Source organism: Bufo bufo, chromosome 9 (genome assembly GCF_905171765.1).
Source record: "Bufo bufo chromosome 9, aBufBuf1.1, whole genome shotgun sequence".
Classification (NCBI taxonomy): domain Eukaryota; kingdom Metazoa; phylum Chordata; class Amphibia; order Anura; family Bufonidae; genus Bufo; species Bufo bufo.
Genome location: NC_053397.1, coordinates 147,852,325 through 147,874,095, shown reverse-complemented (window position 1 = coordinate 147,874,095; position 21,771 = coordinate 147,852,325). Strand labels below are relative to the sequence as shown.

Genomic DNA, 21,771 nt, shown 5'->3' with positions numbered 1-21,771 from the left:
AGTTGTGCATCTACTGATTTGCTCCTGCATGTGCAGTGGGTATAACCTAGATAGGAGGAGCCAACCCCCCCTTTTTTTTTTTTTTTCCCAACCCCTTTAGTGCCCTCAGAGTACGTAATCATCAATTGTGTTCCCACATGTGCAAGTGGTCATGTAACCCCGTGTTTTTGTTTTTTTTTTTGTTTTTTTTTAACCCCAAAAAGGCCTGGTGGGTCTGGTCGTGAAAACAGACAGACAGAAATAGACTTTAAAGGAGTAGTGCTATGGGTAGATATTGGTAACCTATCCTCAGGATAGGTTATCAATATCGGATTGGTTTGACACCTGGGGCCCGCACTGACCAGTTATTTGACGAATAGGCAACTCTAATGTGAATGCTTCTTCCTTTCGAGATTACACTGCATGGCGGTGCACTGTAATTACAACTGCTCGTCCCATTCAAGTGATAACGCGCAGTGTAATCTTGAAGAAGCGGCTACCTCCTCTTCAGACAGCTGATTGACAGGAGTCCCGGGTGTCAGAGCCCTGTTGATATTGATGACTAACTGCACTGCCCCTGTCGTGTATATGTTCCCTTAAACTTACATGTTGTTGTCTGTTATATTGACTTTGTCTCAGGAGGTTATTGAGAAAAGTTGTTTCCCCTTTTTTATCCATTGTGCCATTCATCTTTTCTTCAAACCGATGTCAACAAGAAACATGTTTTACCACCTGACATTTGTTTGCACATAAAGGGAGTCTGTCTTTTTGGTGCTTGCCTTGCCTTTTTGAAGCTTTTATTATCAGGAGTAGAGTGAATATGAAATTATTTTTTTAGTTTCTGCCCTTGCAAGTGCACTAAAGGCGGGTTCTTCACTGTGAAGTGCTCTCTGCATGGAGTTGAGCGACAGCTGTAGCATCCAACCAGGAGACCACGACAGCTGTCACTCAGAGCTGAGAGGAGGGTCTGTAAAGCAGCTTTGTCCAGGGGACACCTGCCAAAGCAGAATCTGGCAGAATTAAAGTTCATATTCCCACTACTCCTGATAACTAAAATGCCACAAAATGTATGTTTGTACTGCTACCCCAGCCCCTTTGATGGTCAAAACTGCTGACTGTCCTTTTTAAATGAGTGGAGAAACAGATAAAATGGATTTAGTCTTTGATTTTCACCTTGTGCAACACTTTCCACTTGTTTTAGAATACACTCGTTCCTATAGTTGACAATTTCTGGTGCATTTTGTTAAAAACCTAAACCCCATTGTTGTCAATAAATCTTCCAGACATCTTTGGTGTCAAAAGATGGCAAATGACCATGACCTTTGTAGTCTTGACTATCTTGATGTCTTGCAACACTGAGGACCATTTTTCTTCAAATGATCATGCAGTACTCTTTAATGTTCTGCAGAAATGCTGGCACAGTGAGGCAAATGTTGGAAACAAAGCGAAGTGTGGGAGATACTGGCATAGTAAATGTCCCATCTTCACCTACAGGTAAGGCACTTTATGGGATACACACATTTTATGTAGTTAAATTAAATTTCATATTAAGTAAAATCTGTTATTTCCAGGAGAAAACTAAATGCATTGTTTATTGTTTTAGCTGTGACTTCTGCACCAAGCACACCTAATTTAACCCTTCGCACGTCAAGCACCACACAGATGCCCATGAACCAGTCTCCTGCCAGTAACGCACTACAAATGCGGCCACCACCTGATTGGAAATTAATTCAGCAGAAAAGTGAGTGAGATTATTGATAAGAAAAACATTAAACTGTGTAAAAAAAAAATCTAATGATGTGCTGATGTCTCTAATACCCAGTCCAAGCAGTTCTGTGTGAATGTTCACAAGTTGTGGTTATTTTTATTTTTTTTATTTTTGTTACAGTTAATGCTTCCACTATTGGAGCATCTCAAAGTACTCTGAGCAGTCAATCCAAACCTATACCACCAGTTACTACGGCCCCAGTTTTGACTCCAGTCCTTTCTGCTTCTACTACTGCAACTGTTGTTGGAAACAGCCAGGTGTCTACTAGCAACACCCAGCCAGTGTCCATGTCTCTTCAGTCTTTGCCCGTCATTCTCCATGTTCCAGTTGCAGTACCTTCTCAGACACAGCTCTTACAAGGCACAACAGGAACATTGGTGACCAATCATCAATCTGGCAATGTGGAGTTTATCCAAGTACAAAATCAGCCCACAGTCAGTAATCTTACAAAAACCCCTGTGTCTCTACCTGTTACTAAAGCAATGAACAGCCCTTCAATGTCCAGCTCGGGCATCCAGCGCAATTCTTCAGCTAATTCAATGAATTCTCCAATGACTGTGCAGGCTATGCCAACACATTCACTTAATTTATCCTCGAGGCAATCCCTGCCAAATGTTGGAACGTCTGGTGCATACAATCAAGCAAGTAATCGAAATACGACGCCGTTAAAATCTCCAGTGTCTGCATTTAGCACCACCACCACAAGTGACTCGCCCTCTGGAGGTAGATCAGGTGAGTGCATTTGTTTGGTTCTATCACACTGGGTTCAGACCTGAGCGTATTTGATTTTCACGTGTAACGCGCGTTTTTGTCCATAGTCAACGCACGTATTACGCGCGTTTGTGTGATTATGGCCGCAAACGCGCGACAAAACGTCCCAAAGAAGCTCAAGAACTTGTTTATGCGTCGGGCGTTTTTCAGCGCGTTCGAACGAGCTGTAAAACGCGAGAATGTGAACCAGTCCCATAGGGAAGCATTGGTTTGCATCGGTTATGCGTTTTACAGCGCGTTCGAACGCGCTGTAAAACGCGCAAGTGTGAACTTAGGGTAAAGGTAAAAGTTTTTCTAGACCGAGTTGACAGGGGGCTGTTTTTTGACATGTCAGATAAGCAAAGCTTGCTATTTTTTTCTGGATCTTGTTTCTTTTCTTAAGCTGTCAATCAGTGGTAAGTTTTTTAGTTTCTTTGTGAACTTACAATATTGCCTTTTAATTTACAGAATTACAGATTAATCGGACACCAACAGCAGAGACTGCTTCAAACAAGCGTTGCTTAACAGATGGTACTGCACAGGTATGTTTGCTGAAAATCTATATTTATAAGATTGATAGCAGTTAGAGGTTGTCCAGCTGTTAATGGTCGTCGGGGGTCTTAATCCCAGCACCCCCACCAATCAGCTGTTTGAAGATGAAGCGGCGGTCCATACAAGCACCTCGGAAGTGCATTGTAATTGAAGTACTCACTCCATTCACTTGAACTTCTAATTCCACTTCTGTGTCACGGGGAAACGAGGCATAGTGCAAAGACCAGGAAGCATGGAGCACCACCCCTTCTCAAACAGCTGATCAGCGGGGGTGCTTGGTGTTAGGCCCCTACCGATTATATTGAGGACCTATCCTGACAAAAGGTCATAAATTTTAACAGCCGGACAACCCCTTTAAAATCTGACAGGTTCTTAAGGTGCTTTTATAAATTCTTCAAGTGCTTGCTTACTTTTGAACTTCAGGGCATATAGGAGTAAAGGAAGGGGACTAGAATGGAAAGCCACTCTGCAGCTCCAGTTCTTGTGGACTTCAGCCATTCTTGCATTACTTTGACCTTTTTATTTGAATGTAATGCTACAAATTCCCTGCAGCGACCTGGCATTTTGAAATGGAATTGTCCTTTTTTAATCTGTGTATAAAGTATGTTAAACTTTAATACATTGCATTGTATTTCTTGTATTGATCTTGTATGAAGGGGAAATGTCCATCTTCAGTTTATGGTAAATTAAAGGATACTATATGTGATAGTGATTTTTCCCATTTACCTACCAGCAGCCATTTAACTTGTTAAATTAAAAGCATTCACAACATTTTGAGAAGCACTAAATTATTTGGCGAATACATATTGCATACTTCTTTTCTCCCAGGCCGGCAAAGGTGCAACTGGTGTTATTGACCTTACACTGGATGATGAAGATGCTCAAATGTCCACTCGTGGTGAGTGTGTCCATTTTTTTTTAAATGAAGACCTAGACATTACATGACTATTGTATGAACATTTAAAAATCTAAGTTAATGAGGCAAAATATTTCATATTTTACAGTAGATTCAAGAAGGAGCAATGCTCCATCTATACCAACAAGTACACAATCATCGCAGCCGATGGGTCGCCAGCTCCAGCAGGCAAACACTGTGCAGACCTCATCTGCTTCTGCTGGGCTGCCATCTCAAGCCACTATACATGTTTTACCAACAGGTACCAGCAAATGTCCATTGTCTTTATAACATTTAATTTAGTTAATAGGTGACCCTGAGGGAAAATGTCCGACTGCTGGTCTTCCGAGAATCAGTGATGTTCAATTTCTCTGCAGCTCTACCACAGGGGTGCTAAATATTACACAGTTACAATGATATTAGCATGCTGTCTGTGTAATGCACTACTACTCCTTGGCTTGCTCCGACAGTCCCATAGAGTTTGAATAGAGTATCTGTGCTCGGCTGGCACCCAGTTCAAACGAGGGACTATTTTCATGATTGTGGGGATCCGAGCATTTGGACCCTCACCGATCTCACACTTGCCAGTTGCCACCTGTCCTATTAATAGGTGATAAGTTGTCATTCAACCACTTTAAGCACAAATATCATTAAAGTATACTGCCATATTTTTATTTAAAAACTGTATACAGCTGTACATTTTACACAGTAGTAGCACACTAAAAATGCATTGACAACTATGTGGAAATAAAAGTAAGCAAATATTTGAGTATAGCAAATGATGTATGATAACTTGTGAATTGGTCTGTATGCAGATGGAAGTGAAAATGCAGGGTTAGATAAAATGTTACATGCAAGGACTGACAAAAATAGAAGTATTTATACAAGTCCTATACTTCGGAAACTAATGAATAGCCGATTCCCGTTAGACTAGACAGACTTAGACATTTTCACTGTTTGTAAGGATATTCTTTTACAGCCTGGAACGTTGTAATTTAAAGGGCTTCTGTCACCCCACTAAAGTCATAATTTTTTTTTTGGGCTAGTTAAATTCCTTATACTGCAATATATAAAAATATAATGGTCTTACTTACTTTCCTTCAGCAGTTTCTTATAAAAACAAACTTTTATAATATGTAAATTAGGTCTCTACCAGCAAGTAGGGCGTCTACTTGCTGGTAGACGCCGCAAAAAACCGCCCCCTCGTCGTGTTGATTGACAGGGCCAGCCGCGACCTCCTCCTCCGGCCGGCCCTGTCAGCATTTCAAAAATCGCACGCCTGTGTTGATTTGGCGCAGGCGCCTGTGCCGATGACATCACCGAAAGATAAGACGTCATCGGCGCGCGATTTTTGAAATGCTGACAGGGCCGGCCGGAGGAGGAGATCGCGGCTGGCCCTGTCAATCAACACATCGAGGGGGCGGTTTTTTGCGGCGTCTACCAGCAAGTAGACACCCTACTTGCTGGTAGAGACCTAATTTACATATTATAAAAATTTGTTTTTATAAGAAACTGCTGAAGGAAAGTAAGTAGGACCATTATATTTTCATATATCGCAGTATAAGGAATTTAACTAGCCCCAAAAAAATTATGACTTTAGTGGGGTGACAGAAGCCCTTTAACCACCTCAGCCCCCAGTGCTTAAACACCCTGAAAGACCAGGCCACTTTTTACACTTCTGACCTACACTACTTTCACCGTTTATTGCTCGGTCATGCAACTTACCACCCAAATGAATTTTACCTCCTTTTCTTCTCACTAATAGAGCTTTCATTTGGTGGTATTTCATTGCTGCTGACATTTTTACTTTTTTTGTTATTAATCGAAATTTAACGATTTTTTTGCAAAAAAATGACATTTTTCACTTTCAGTTGTAAAATTTTGCAAAAAAAACGACATCCATATAGAAATTTTGCTCTAAATTTATAGTTCTACATGTCTTTGATAAAAAAAAAATGTTTGGGTAAAAAAAAAATGGTTTGGGTAAAAGTTATAGCGTTTACAAACTATGGTACAAAAATGTGAATTTCCGCTTTTTGAAGCAGCTCTGACTTTCTGAGCACCTGTCATGTTTCCTGAGGTTCTACAATGCCCAGACAGTACAAACACCCCACAAATGACCCCATTTCTGAAAGTACACACCCTAAGGTATTCGCTGATGGGCATAGTGAGTTCATAGAACTTTTTATTTTTTGTCACAAGTTAGCGGAAAATGATGATTTTTTTTTTTTTTTTTTTTTTTCATACAAAGTCTCATATTCCACTAACTTGTGACAAAAAATAAAAACTTCCATGAACTCACTATGCCCATCAGCGAATACCTTGGGGTCTCTTCTTTCCAAAATGGGGTCACTTGTGGGGTAGTTATACTGCCCTGGCATTCTAGGGGCCCAAATGTGTGGTAAAGAGTTTGAAATCAAATTCAGTAAAAAATGACGAGTGAAATCCGAAAGGTGCTCTTTGGAATATGGGCCCCTTTGCCCACCTAGGCTGCAAAAAAGTGTCACACATCTGGTATCCCCGTACTCAGGAGAAGTTGAGGAATGTGTTTTGGGGTGTCTTTTTACATATACCCATGCTGGGTGAGATAAATATCTTGGTCAAATGACAACTTTGTATAAAAAAATGGGAAAAGTTGTCTTTTGCCAAGATATTTCTCTCACCCAGCATGGGTATATATAAAATGACACCCCAAAACACATTCCCCACCTTCTCCTGAGTACGGAGATACCAGATGTGTGACACTTTTTTGCAGCCTAGGTGGGCAAAGGGGCCCATATTCCAAAGAGCACCTTTCGGATTTCACTCATCATTTTTTACAGAATTTGATTTCTAACTCCTTACCACACATTTGGGCCCCTAGAATGCCAGGGCAGTATAACTACCCCACAAGTGACCCCATTTTGGAAAGAAGACACCCCAAGCTATTCCGTGAGGGGCATGGCGAGTTCCTAGAATTTTTTATTTTTTGTCACAAGTTAGTGGAAAATGATGATTTTTTTTTTATTTTTTTTTTTCATACAAAGTCTCATATTCCACTAACTTGTGACAAAAAATAAAAACTTCCATGAACTCACTATGCCCATCAGCGAATACCTTGGGGTCTCTTCTTTCCAAAATGGGGTCACTTGTGGGGTAGTTATACTGCCCTGGCATTCTAGGGGCCCAAATGTGTGGTAAGGAGTTTGAAATCAAATTCTGTAAAAAATGACGAGTAAAATCCGAAAGGTGCTCTTTGGAATATGGGCCCCTTTGCCCACCTAGGCTGCAAAAAAGTGTCACACATGTGGTATTGCCGTACTCAGGAGAAGTTGAGGAATGTGTTTTGGGGTGTCTTTTTACATATACCCATGCTGGGTGAGATAAATATCTTGGTCAAATGACAACTTTGTATAAAAAAATGGGAAAAGTTGTCTTTTGCCAAGATATTTCTCTCACCCAGCATGGGTATATATAAAATGACACCCCAAAACACATTCCCCACCTTCTCCTGAGTACGGAGATACCAGATGTGTGACACTTTTTTGCAGCCTAGGTGGGCAAAGGGGCCCATATTCCAAAGAGCACCTTTTGGATTTCACAGGTCATTTTTTACTGAATTTGATTTCAAACTCCTTACCACACATTTGGGCCCCTAGAATGCCAGGGCAGTATAACTACCCCACAAGTGACCCCATTTTGGAAAGAAGAGACCCCAAGGTATTCGCTGATGGGCATAGTGAGTTCATGGAAATTTTTTTTTTTTGTCACAAGTTAGTGGAATAGGAGACTTTGTATGAAAAAAAAAAAAAAAAAAAAAAATCATCATTTTCCACTAACTTGTGACAAAAAATAAAAAATTCTAGGAACTTGCCATGCCCCTCACGGAATACCTTGGGGTGTCTTCTTTCCAAAATGGGGTCACTTGTGGGGCAGTTATACTGCCCTGGCATTTTCCAGGGGCCCTAATGTCTGGTAAGTAGGTAAATGACCTGTGAAATCTGAAAGGTGCTCTTTGGAATGTGGGCCCCTTTGCCCAGCTAGGCTGCAAAAAAGTGTCACACATCTGGTATCTCCGTACTCAGAAGAAGGTAAGGAATGTGTTTTGGGGTGTCATTTTACATATACCCATGCTGGGTGAGAGAAATATCTTGGCAAAAGACAACTTTTCCCATTTTTTTATACAAAGTTGGCATTTGACCAAGATATTTATCTCACCCAGCATGGGTATATGTAAAATGACACCCCAAAACATATTCCCCAACTTCTGCTGAATACGGAGATACCACATGTGTGACACTTTTTTGCAGCCTAGGTGGGCAAAGGGGCCCAAATTCCTTTTAGGAGGGCATTTTTAGACATTTGGATACCAGACTTCTTCTCACGCTTTGGGGCCCCTAAAATGCCAGGGCAGTATAAATACCCCACATGTGACCCCATTTTGGAAAGAAGACACCCCAAGGTATTCAATGAGGGGCATGGCGAGTTCATTGAAAAAAAAAAATTTTGGCACAAGTTAGCGGAAATTGATTTTTTGGATTTTGTTCTCACAAAGTCTCCCTTTCCGCTAACTTGGGACAAAAATTTCAATCTTTCATGGACTCAATATGCCCCTCAGCAAATACCTTGGGGTGTCTTCTTTCCAAAATGGTGTTATTTGTGGGGTGTTTGTACTGCCCTGGCATTTGAGGGTCTCCGCAATCATTACATGTATGCCCAGCATTAGGAGTTTCTGCTATTCTCCTTATATTGAGCATACGGGTAATGAGATTTTTTTTTTCCGTTCAGCCTCTGGGCTGAAAGAAAAAAATGAACGGCACAGATTTCTTCATTCGCATCGATCAATGTGGATGAAAAAATCTCTGCCAAAAAAAGAAAAAGGAGGGGAAAGGCGTCTGCCAGGACATAGGAGCTCCGCCCAACATCCATACCCACTTCAGCTCGTATGCCCTGGCAAACCAGATTTCTCCATTCACATCAATCGATGTGGATGAATAAATCATTGCCGGGATTTTTTTTTTTATATATACAAAGTGTTTGCCAAAGTATATGAACACCGCCACCTCCTCAGCTCATATGCCTCGGCAAACATATCTTTTACTGCAGAGGAGAAATCTCGTCTTGCAGCGCCGCATACACCGACTTGCGTGTAATCTGACAGCAGCACAATGCTTCTGTCCGAATGCACATCAGTGCTGCAGCTGGTCGATCGGTTGGTCCACCTGGAAGGTAAAAAAAACAAAACAAAAAAGAAAAAACCAGGCCGCAAAGCAATAACTTTATTAACTTTAGAACAGAACATATTAACTTTTTTAAACTTTTTTAACTTTTTTACTTACCGGTAATTTTTTTTTTGTTTAGTTTTTTTTACCTTTATAGAACAAACCTCTCCTTCCCCATGGGACAATGTGCAAAGCGCAAATCGCCCAAAGATGTGGCGAAGTACGTTATGCACTTTATCCCAGGTGAAAGGAGAGGTTTGCAGCAGCTGAGAGTAAAAGGGCCCTAATAGCCCTGTGTGCCTGTCCTGTGAGATGCAATCCCTATGCTAGGTGTACCTGTGTGTGGTACTTCCGGAAACACTCTCCATAGCATAGGGCAGGGTGGTCAGCACAGTCAGGACAGAAATAGCGGGTGTCACGCCTTATTCCACTCCTGCTACAGACACGACATCTTTTTCGGGGTGACGGTTGGGTTGAGGTACCAGGAACGACACTGGGGAAATGTCGCTCGTGTAGACGGCTAACTACACTGGGGGATGGGGCCACGGAACCTCCTGGGTAAAGGAGGTTCTCGATGATCTCTTCCTGGAATTTGAGGAAAGATCGTGTTCTCCCAGCCTTACTGTAGAGAACAAAACTATTGTACAGCGCCAATTGAATTAAATATACAGACACCTTCTTATACCAGCGTCTGGTTCTGCGGGAAACTAAATACGGAGACAACATCTGGTCATTGAAGTCCACCCCTCCCATGAGCGCATTATAGTCGTGGACACAGAGGGGCTTTTCAATGACACGGGTTGCTCGCTCAATTTGGATTGTCGTGTCTGCGTGAATGGAGGAGAGCATGTAAACGTCACGCTTGTCTCTCCATTTCACCGCGAGCAGTTCTTCGTTACACAAGGCAGCCCTCTGCCCCCTTGCAAGACGGGTGGTTACAAGCCGTTGGGGGAAGCCCACGCGACTAGTTCGCGCGGTGCCACAGGCGCAAATCCGTTCTAGAAACAAATGCCTAAAGAGGGCCACACTTGTGTAAAAATTGTCCACATAAAGATGGTACCCCTTGCCGAATAAGGGTGACACCAAGTCCCAGACTGTCTTCCCACTGCTCCCCAGGTAGTCAGGGCAACCGACCGGCTCCAGGGTCTGATCTTTTCCCTCATAGACACGAAATTTGTGGGTATAGCCTGTGGCCCTTTCACAGAGCTTATACAATTTGACCCCATACCGGGCACGCTTGCTTGGGATGTACTGTTTGAAGCCAAGGCGCCCGGTAAAATGTATTAGGGACTCGTCTACGCAGATGTTTTGCTCGGGGGTATACAAATCTGCAAATTTCTGGTTGAAATGGTCTATGAGGGGCCGAATTTTGTGGAGCCGGTCAAAAGCTGGGTGGCCTCTGGGACGGGAGGTGGTGTTGTCGCTAAAATGCAGGAAACGGAGGATGGCCTCAAATCGTGCCCTGGACATAGCAGCAGAGAACATGGGCATGTGATGAATCGGGTGCGTTGACCAATATGACCGCAATTCATGCTTTTTTGTCAGGCCCATGTTGAGGAGAAGGCCCAAAAAAAATTTAATTTCGGAAACTTGGACTGGTTTCCACCGGAAAGGCTGGGCATAAAAGCTTCCCGGGTTGGCGGATATAAATTGTGTGGCATACTGGTTGGTCTCTGCCACGACTAAGTCCAAGAGCTCCGCAGTCAAGAACAGCTCAAAAAATCCCAGGGCCGAACCGATTTGAGCCGTCTCTACCCGAACTCCAGACTGGGCGGTGAAAGGGGGAACTACAGGTGCGGCTGAAGTTGGTGACTGCCAATCAGGGTTTGCCAGCACCTCAGGGATTCTAGGGGCTCTACGGGCCTGTCTTTGCGGTGGCTGCGACGGGGTAACTAGTGCACGTGCCACCGTACCAGCTTCAACTGCCCTTCTGGTGCTCGCCACGTCACCATGTTGTACGGCAGTGCTGGTACTAGGTCCAGGGAGGGCTGCGCTGCTGGTGTATGCCTCACCACGTGATCCGGCAGCGACAGCCCCACTCTGCTGCTCTTGAAGCGGATCCTGCATAACCTGTGGTCTAGCGACATGGGGCCGGGTACGCCTGGTGCTGCCAGGGACCTCCACCTCCTCGTCCGAACTTTGGGTCAGAGAGCCACTGCTTTCCACAGGTTCATATTCTGACCCGCTAGATTCATCAGATGAGGGTTCCCACTCCTCATCCGACTGGGTCAGAATCCTGTAGGCCTCTTCAGAAGAATACCCCCTGTTTGACATTTTGGACTACTAAATTTAGGGGTATTCCCTGAGACTACCCAAGAAAAAAAGCAAACCTGTCTTACAAAGGGGAGGCTAGCGAAGTACCGGAGGCCGCTGCGGTTGATAAAAAATATCAAAACTGATTTTTTTATCGCCGCAGTGCGTGTAAAATGAATGTGCAGTGATCAAAAAATATATATTTTTTGTCACTGCGGTGGGGCGGGCGTGGGTGAACGCACGTGTGGGCGACCGATCAGGCCTGATCGGGCAAACACTGCGTTTTGGGTGGAGGGCGAACTAAAGTGACACTAATACTATTATAGATCTGACCGTGATCAGTTTTGATCACTTACAGATACTATAAAAGTACAAATGCTGATTAGCGATACGCTATTCAGCGAATAAAAGTGACTGCGGTGCGGTGGGGTGGGCGCTAACTGACGCTAACTACCTAACCAAGGGGCCTAAACTATCCCTAAAACCTAACAGCCAATACTAGTGAAAAAAAAAAAGTGACAGTTTACACTGATCACTTTTTTTCCTTTCACTGGTGATTGACAGGGGCGATCAAAGGGGTGATCAAAGGGTTAATTGGGGTGCAGGGGGGTGATCTGGGGCTAAGGTGTAGTGTTGGTGCTACTCACTGTGAAGTCTGCTCCTGTGCTGGATCCAACCGACGAAAAGGACCAGCACAGGAGCAGACAAGCCATATAACAGATCATATTTACTAATATGATCTGTTATATGGCTTGTGATTGGATTTTTTAAAAATCGCCAGCCTGCCAGCCAATGATCGTTGCTGGCAGGCTGGTGACTAACTTGTTCTTTAACTTTTGCCGGCCCGCGATGCGCATGCGCGGGCCGGCTTGGAGCGAAATCTCGCGAGATGACGCGTATATGCGTGACTGTGCGCAGCGCTGCCACCTCCGGAACGCGAATCTGCGTTAGGCGGTCCGGAGGTGGTTAAGTGTCTCGTGGTTTAGTAAGTTTCTAGAATTCAGTATTTAATGAACTGGAAAATGGCAGTGTTTAGATTCTGAGAAATTGTGGAAAGTCGGCGGGATGGTCCAAATACAGATAGTGTTTGACAACTGTTGGGTGCAGTATTTGATAAGAGTTTGATACCTGCTTTACGTCTTTTTATTAGTCGTGAAATAAAGCCTCTAGTGATATGGGAATTGGTGATATTCATAGCTTCTTTTATACATTGAACACGGCCTTAGAATCTTCAGGATGCAGATATTGTGCATGATAAGGCGGTGCTACGCCCGGTCCCTTCCTTTTTGCCCAAGGTGGTCTCCGCCTTCCACCTTAATGAGGATATAGTCCTGCCCTCTTTTTGCCCATCCCCGGCGAACCTCAAGGAGCGCTCTCTACATTCCCTGGACGTTGTCCATGCTCTGCGGGTGTACCTTTCGGTTACTGCACCCTTCCGCCGTTCGGACTCCCTTTTTGTGATTCCCGAGGGACCTCGTAAGGGTCTGGCGGCTTCCAAGGTCTCGGTGGGTTTGGTCGGCTATTGCCACGGCCTATCGTTCCCCCAGCTGGGGTCCTCCTGGGCTAGGCGTAATCGCGCCTCGGCATTTCAAATTTGTAAGGCGGCCACCTGGTCGTCCTTACATACCTTTACAAAGTTTTACCAACTGCACTCTTTGGCATCGGCTGATGCTGCCCTTGGGCGCAAGGTATTGCAGGCAGTGATTCCTGTTTGACCGTTGGGCGTTTCCCCCTGGAGGTGCTGATCTTTTTCCCATCCCATGGACTGCTCTGGGACGTCCCATAGTCTGTTTCCCCCAATGGAATGTGCGAGAAAAGGAGATTTTTTTTTTTTGTGTGAAACTCACCTGTAAAATCTTTTTCTCGTCTTTTCCATTGGGGGACACAGACCATGGGTATAGCCTAGGTCATTACTAGGAGGAGACACTATGCAAATAAAAAAAAAAGAGCTCCTCCTCCACGGGCTATACCCCCATGCTCCACCAGGAGGACTCCAGTGCGTGCAAAAGCAGTAGGAGAAGGAGTCCTCCTGGTGGAGCATGGGGGTATAGCCCGTGGAGGAGAAGCTCTCTTTTTTTATTTTTTTTATTTGCATAGGGTCTCCTCCTAGTAATGACCTAGGCTATACCCATGGTCTGTGTCCCTCAATGGAAAAGACGAGAAAAATCTATTTTACAGGTGAGTTTCACAAAAAATCTCCTTGTTTTGGACTTATTTTGGTTTTGCCTTACTAACGGAGGCAAAATGGTGACCCTGTAAAAGTGGGGCTTCATCACTATTTCAGCTGCCATGCAATTCTTGTGTAGATTTGGTATATCCATATTGCTGTTTGAGTATATGCGACAATTGAAGAATGGCTTTTTTACATTTCCATATGCACCAGTGCAGTCTTTTTTTTTTTTTTTTTTTTTTTTTAAGCTAAAAAAAAATCAAGGCCTTCAGGTGGGAGAACAGTCAAGGAATATACACTGCTCAAAAAAAATAAAGGGAACACTTAAACAACATAATGTAACTCCAAGTCAATCGCACTTCTGTGAAATCAAACTGTCCACTTAGGAAGCAACACTGAGTGACAATCAATTTCACATGCTGTTGTGCAAATGGGATAGACAACAGGTGGAAATTATAGGCAATTAGCAAGACACCCCCAATAAAGGAGTGGTTCTGCAGGTGGTGAAAACAGACCACTTCTCAGTTCCTGGCTGATGTTTTGGTCACTTTTGAATGCTGGCGGTGCTTTCACTCTAGTGGTAGCATGAGACGGAGTCTCCAACCCACACAAGTGGCTCAGGTAGTGCAGCTTATCCAGGATGGCACATCAATGCGAGCTGTGGCAAGAAGGTTTGCTGTGTCTGTCAGCGTAGTGTCCAGAGCATGGAGGCGCTACCAGGAGACAGGCCAGTACATCAGGAGACGTGGAGGAGGCCGTAGGAGGGCAACAACCCAGCAGCAGGACCGCTACCTCCGCCTTTGTGCAAGGAGGAACAGGAGGAGCACTGCCAGAGCCCTGCAAAATGACCTCCAGCAGGCCAAAAATGTGCATGTGTATGCTCAAACGGTCAGAAACAGACTCCATGAGGGTGATATGAGGGCCCGACGTCCACAGGTGGGGGTTGTGCTTACAGCCCAACACCGTGCAGGACGTTTGGCATTTGCCAGAGAACACCAAGATTGGCAAATTCGCCACTGGCACCCTGTGCTCTTCACAGATGAAAGCAAGTTCACACTGAGCACATGTGACAGACGTGACAGAGTCTGGAGACGCCGTGGAGAACGTTCTGCTGCCTGCAACATCCTCCAGCATGACCGGTTTGGCATTGGGTCAGTAATGGTTTGGGGTGGCATTTCTTTGGAGGGCCGCACAGCCCTCCATGTGCTCGCCAGAGGTAGCCTGACTGCCATTAGGTACCGAGATGAGATCCTCAGATTCCTTGTGAGACCATATGCTGGTGCGGTTGGCCCTGGGTTCCTCCTAATGCTAGACCTCATTTGGCTGGAGTGTGTCAGCAGTTCCTGCAAGACGAAGGCATTGATGCTATGGACTGGCCCGCCCGTTCCCCAGACCTGAATCCAATTGAGCACATCTGGGACATCATGTCTCGCTCTATCCACCAACATCACGTTGCACCACAGACTGTCCAGGAGTTGGCAGATGCTTTAGTCCAGGTCTGGGAGGAGATCCCTCAGGAGACCGTCCGCCACCTCATCAGGAGCATGCACAGGCGTTGTAGGGAGGTCATACAGGCACGTGGAGGCCACACACACTACTGAGCCTCATTTTGACTTGTTTTAAGGACATTACATCAAAGTTGGATCAGCCTGTAGTGTGTTTTTCCACTTTAATTTTGAGTGTGACTCCAAATCCAGACCTCCATGGGTTGAAAAATTTGATTTCCATTTTTTTTAAATTTTTGTGTGATTTTGTTGTCAGCACATTCAACTATGTAAAGAACAAAGTATTTCAGAAGAATATTTAATTAACTCAGATCTAGGATGTTATTTTTGTGTTCCCTTTATTTTTTTGAGCAGTTTATTAAAATAGGTCAGATGAGGCTTAACGGACCCCTTTATAGTCTAAGGGGTCCTTAGGTTCCGTTCGGCTCAGTTATGTACCGAATTCGTCCTTTCCATTCTCCTGCTCATTTTCCGAAGGAGCTGTGGAAAATGTAAGGTGGAATCTGATTGGTTGCTGTGGGCAACTAAGCCAGTTCTACGTTACACCAGTTTGATAAATGACCCAATTGTTCCTTTTGGATAATTGCCTAAAAGAAAGGTTACAGCAAACTAGTTGAGTGTAGTGTATTCAGGAGTCCAGCAATCCCTCTGCTACCTTATTAATGAGCGATGGTATGATGCTGCCTGGCCTTGTCAATCAAGTGTAGCAGGGCGTGGCCAGAGGTGGGAGAACGGAGCCTCTAGGAGCAGGATCAATGCCCCCCTACTCCTAGAGGCTCATTTACATATGATATTTTTTTTCAATAACGGCGGCACCCAGTGAGATGGCACTAAGGCTACTTTCACACCTGCGTTCGGGTGTCCACTCGTGAGCTCCGTTTGAAGGGGCTCACAAGCGGCCCCAAACGCATCTGTCCAGCCCTAATGCATTCTGAGTGGACGCGGATCCGCTCAGAATGCATCAGTCTGGCAGCATTCAGCCTCCGCTCAGCAAGCGGACACCTGAACGCTGCTTGCAGCGTTCGGGTGTCCGCCTGGCCGTGCCGAGGTAAGCGGATCCGTCCAGACTTACAATGTAAGTCAATGGGGACGGATCCGTTTGAAGATGACACAATATGGCTCAATCTTCAAACAGGTCCGTCCCCCATTGACTTTCAATGTAAAGTCTGGACGGATCCGTTCAGGCTACTTTCACACTTAGAATTTTTTTCAAACTATAATGCAGACGGATCCGTTCTGAACGGATACAAACGTCTGCATTATAGGAGCGGATCCGTCTGAGCAGACTTCAGACGGACCCGCTCTGAACGCTAGTGTGAAAGTAGCCTAATATAGTTATGTTCAGCTGACATCAGTACATCACTAATGTCAGCCAGGTTAATAACCATTTTTCTGCTGACAGAAACCCTTTAGAGGACCAGTCGCATCTCTTGACATGCCTGTCTGTTTTAGTAGTTACTTGCATTTTCCATGTAATGGCAATTCTGGAGACTTGTTTCTTATAATTCTATGTTGTACATTCTTCGCTTATTCCTGGTTAGAAGCTTATGAACAAAAGGTACAGATGGGTGTTACCAGTTGCGGGTGTGTCCCTGCACAGTTTGACAGTGGCGGCAAATGCCACAAAACAAATATTTACCTTGGGCTTCGTTCACATCACAGTTCTGCTCAGTCTCATCATACAGCTGATCGGCAGTAGTGTCGGGTGTCTGACCCCTGCCGATCTGATATTGATGACTTATCCTTAGGATAGGTCATCGGCGTTAAAAGCCCGGACAACAACTTTAAAGTAAATTTTCTTTTCAATGATTTCATTGTTATTGTCCCTATATGGAAAATAAATCTGGAACTTGGATTTTATATGTAAGATGTGTATGTCTGCAGAATACAATAAGCACTGCATAAAGTGTAATACATAATAGCAGTTTGTAAATATGGTTATTTGGTTAGTGGATAAAGTCTAATGAGCCATTTCTTACTTCCTCTCAAGCCCAGACAACTGTTAATATAACACAACGGCCAGGAACCCAGACTACACCAAGAGCTGCAGCTCCTCGAGCATCAAGCAACCCACATATGGTTTACACTACAACTGCCCTCCCAACAGTACCTTCACAGACTCCTATACGCAACACAGTCATGCAGAGCCAAAACCTGCGGCAGATCAGTCCGCAAACTGGAGGTAAGGCTATACTGTACATGCATTCACGTTGTCCCCCTGCTGTCCCCTTATACAGATCACTGATAAGTCATGGTAGCAGTCTGCTAGATTATCTGTGTGCACAAAAATGCAGTTCTTGTCATTTAGGAGCACCACTCATTATGTAAGCTTTGTCCAGAGGTTTTTAGTGACTGGACTCATTATTTCAGCAGCACTTGGTGCCACCTGAGTCGGCTTGTTAATTAATAGGCTTTTGGCAGAGGCGCCATGAAACTGGACCCGTAATCTGCATGGAGTGAATGAGAAGTGGTTAATAAATCCATATTCACAAGTTAAATCTAAACCTTTTGGGGGAAAAATACTCTTTGCTTTTGGCTTTTATCATAGAAAGTATAGGAAACCTGTAATTTAGATAATCAGACAGCAGAGGAGATGAAAGCTGAAGGTGCAGAGCGCTCAAAGCAGCCGCATTGTCCCTTTGTTTTTACAGCGGTTAAGGCACTTTTTAAAGGACTTGTACAGGATTATAAAATGATGGCTTGTCCATATTATTTGTGATGGGGTGCATTCACAAGACTCTATGTATTTTGCAGTCCACAAAACGCGGATCCACAAAAAATATACAAGAATAGGACATGAGAGAGATAAAGATATATATATATATATATATATATATATATATATATATATATATATATATATATTATATAAAATTTACGGCTACAAAACGGACATACAGATGAGGACAGCACATAGAGTGCTGTCCATATGTTCTGCGGACCCATTGAAATAAATGGGTCGGCCAAAAATGCATGTTCGGTAATGTATTGTCATAAGACTACAACAAACTCCCTTTTCCGACTACATTCTATGAATTGCTAAAACTTCACTTTTATTGATATAGGTTATAAGCTCAACTGATAAGACAACAAACAGAAAAAAAAAAACTATCAGGGTGAGCTAAGGTTATTGCACTTGTCGTGCTGGTCGTGCTTGGCAGCCTATCACAGTTTCTCAACTTGTCTGCATTGGTGGGCGTGCGCTGCCACCGGCGCTTATACTTTCAGACTATCTGTCTCTACCTCCTATATGTGTTTTGCATAGCGCTCACTACCTGTGCTAAAAAACGAACTGAGTCTGCCTCCCAACATGTTTCGCAGAGCGTTCTGTGTATTCAGGGGTTTGGGCAGTCTAAAAATGCGGCTTAGATGCAGACCAAAAATACGGTTGTGTGAATGGGGCCCATATTGCAACTTGGCACTATTAACTTCAATGGAGCTGAGCTGCAATTCCAGACACAACACAAGTACAGGGGTGGTTTCTGTAAGAAAGCGGCCGTAATCCTGTACAACCCCTTTAAACCAGACTATTTTGTTGGATTCTACTGCAGTAAATTGGAAACAACATACTTCTCTACTCACTAGTTTGTAACCCACCGCTGTTTGTGACTCTTACTGACCCGTTTTGCAGAATGCAGCAACCGGTGTAACACATACTTTTAGTATCTGAAATAAACTGTACATATTATACCACACAAGAATACCCTGTATATGAAATGCCTTTATTATTGCTACATATATTGAACTTTTTTTTTTTTTTCTGTATTTGAAACTGACAAAGCTTTTCTATGTCAACCATTTCCCCCCCTGTGTTTTCCATGTTATTTCTATATATGTCTGTTGTCTTATTGTTCTATAGCTTGCATACCATGTTGTAGGCCTAAAGCCTATTGCTTGCTACTTGAAATCAAAGACTAAAATGGATTAACAAAATGAAGTGTATAAGTATATTTTGAGGACCACCCGTATTAAGTACAGGAAAGAAGTGATCAATATTTGTAGATAATAAAACTTAACTTTTATTCTTTTATATAAAAAATAGCCCCAATTCCAGGGTTAGGTTCCGGACAGGGCACCCTTGCTTTAGTGGGTGTCCCATAGTTAGGCCTTAGGGCTATTGTAGTACCCCCTCTAGGGTAATTATAGGGAATTTTAGTCCGGATCCCTACCAGTGTGCAGCAAGATCACCACCAACTACCAAGGATTCTATACATCATAGATCCGTGAGGTAACTGCGGCACAATTGGAGGAGTTCGACAAAGCGGTAGGACAAACAGGTTATCATTTATTGAGTGCCACCGTGCACCCCTTTTTCTACCTGTTGAAGTGGTATGTTTGCTGTAACTTTACCATGAGTCAGTAACACACTTCCATAGATGTTCTGTGGAGTCAGTTATATACTTTCATAGAAGTTCTATACACTGCGGATTACTATTTGAGGTATATCTTATATACTAATCTAAGGGGCTATTTTTTTTATATAATGGATTAAATAAAAGTAAAGTTTTATCATCTACAAATATTGATCACTAAAATGGATTACATCAATTCAATGTGACTTCTTTCTTTTTGGAATATTTAGGAGTGTCTGTAAGAATGCCACAAACTGCTGCATATGTAGTAAATAATGGGATGCCTATCAGTTCTACTGGACCACAACTCACAGTTCATCATCGACCTCCACAAGTAAGTTCCCATTCACACTTGATTAGCATTTAGAGAAGGCAAACGTTTAGTCACCAATCTGTAATAAAGAGGCTTTTTACACAGTCTAACAACTGACAATCCTTGTGCAGTGATCAAATGAACATTCGCTTATTTGTTAATCACATCTTTATGGTGACATAAACTGTTTGTCGGCGTAAATCTTCTTCTGTAACCTCTTATTAAAGTGAGCATGTGGAGTAAGGAAAAACAAATGACTGATTTAAGCAATCAAATTTATGTGAATAATACAATTATTCACACATGAATACAAGTAAACAAGCGTTGATCCACTTGCTGTATCGACAATCGGCGCTCATAACAATTTATCTGTTTGTGTAAGGACCCTTTCATTTCTTTACTGAATGTTGATAATCAAAAATATTGACCTATATTTTATTATCCAGTGTTTACAGATCATATTCACAGAATAAGAAACTGTTTTGCTTACAATGGTGTTTTCTTCCCTTAGGAACCTGCAAGGCCAATCCACCCAGCCCCGCTTCCTGAAGCTCCTCAGCCCCAGCGACTTCCACCTGAAGCTGCTTCAACATCTCTTCCTCAGAAACCTCATCTGAAATTAGCCAGAGTACAAAGCCAAAATGGAATTGTTCTATCCTGGAGTGTATTAGAGGTAGACCGTACCTGTGCCATTGTAGATAGCTACCACCTGTATGCTTATCATGAAGACCCAACTGCAACATCTCCATCACAGTGGAAAAAAATTGGTGAAGTGAAAGCGCTACCTCTTCCAATGGCATGTACTCTTACACAGTTTGTTTCAGGCAGCAAATACTATTTTGCTGTTCGGGCAAAGGACATTTATGGCCGCTTTGGACCTTTTTGTGATCCACAGTCAACAGATGTCATCTCTACTCAAAGCAGTTAGGAAGTAGTGGAATTCTTCCTCTGAAGTTTTTTATTAGAAAAGATATCCCGCATGAAATCTATTTTAGATGAATTACTGGGTTTTCATAATGGAAACCATGTACAGCACTTGTCTATTGTCACAAATTAGCTTGCATTTCTGCCAAGAACTTTTGAAATGTCTTTTTGTTAAGACCAATCTTCTGCAGAATGTGAATTGATTTGAAATGGTTTCTTTGACTTCACTAATCCTGAGTGTTTGCGTATCAGTAGGCCAAAACCAAGCCACTTGACTGAAATGGAGATGACTAGCAGCTATTGTGAAAGCTGTGTGCCAGAAACTATTGACAGAGTAGACACAATTGGATATATAATTTTCAAAAGAATTGGAATGTCTTGCTTTGATACTTGGGAATGTGTAGCTCCTAAAATAACGAGTATTACAGAGGAAATCCAGTGTTTTGTGATTTATTCATATACAAAGGCAAAACTTTTATTTAATCCCCACTGGCTGGGGACACCGATCAGTTGTTTGTGACACATAATATGGATTAACAAGCTAATGTCTTGTGTTTATTTTCTTTTTTTATACCTTTATGTGAACTTTTTCTTTTGTGCCTTAACTTGAAAAAGGACTGTGTTTCAGTATTTGGTCTCTATCCCATCCATCCCTTTATTGGTCTATTACATTCTCCCATATCCCAATGCCAAAGAGCAGTTGTTTTAAAACTCAAAATGTTTTTATTTTTTCCCCTTTTTGAGTGTCTTTCTGCTGCTCCTCCTCCCATCAATTTTCTATTCTAAAAAAAAATAAAAATAGTTCAGGAATTGTGCAGGCTGTCCTGTCTTGCACACTCGCTCTTTCTACAGTTTACATTGTTACTGTGTTTGAATATGGTTTTAAAATTTAAATGGAACATTCAGTTGTATTGGTTGTTTCACATCTAACAATTCTACAACTTGATTGTGCCTCCTTAAATGAAACTGAAATTTTATTATATCAGGATAAATTGCATGAATTGCTTCATATTTACAGTGTATCCTCGCTGTTTTTTGGGAGGACAGGTATTTTTGTATTAGATTTCTTTCCAGCTGCAAAATCTTTACATGGAATTTCAGTATAGGAA

At 43.0% G+C, this 21,771-nt stretch overlaps 1 protein-coding gene across 6 annotated transcripts in view; it reads left to right on the top strand.

Moving 5' to 3' along the window:
- LOC120979080 (activating transcription factor 7-interacting protein 1-like) overlaps positions 1 to 21,393 on the top strand; it is a 107,959-nt gene extending 86,566 nt beyond the window's left edge. For 5 of the 6 annotated variants that reach the window (XM_040407624.1, XM_040407620.1, XM_040407623.1 and 2 more), the window contains 10 exons: positions 1,388 to 1,473; positions 1,583 to 1,720; positions 1,868 to 2,479; positions 2,966 to 3,039; positions 3,878 to 3,947; positions 4,054 to 4,206; positions 17,064 to 17,255; positions 19,656 to 19,759; positions 20,250 to 20,996; positions 21,029 to 21,393. In XM_040407624.1, coding sequence (XP_040263558.1) covers positions 1,388 to 1,473; positions 1,583 to 1,720; positions 1,868 to 2,479; positions 2,966 to 3,039; positions 3,878 to 3,947; positions 4,054 to 4,206; positions 17,064 to 17,255; positions 19,656 to 19,759; positions 20,250 to 20,666 — 1,846 coding nt within the window. In that variant the 3' untranslated portion in view covers positions 20,667 to 20,996; positions 21,029 to 21,393. The remainder of the gene's footprint in view (positions 1 to 1,387; positions 1,474 to 1,582; positions 1,721 to 1,867; positions 2,480 to 2,965; positions 3,040 to 3,877; positions 3,948 to 4,053; positions 4,207 to 17,063; positions 17,256 to 19,655; positions 19,760 to 20,249; positions 20,997 to 21,028) is intronic. The other variant, XM_040407626.1, reaches the window with a different exon arrangement.
- Positions 21,394 to 21,771: the final 378 nt, after the last annotated feature.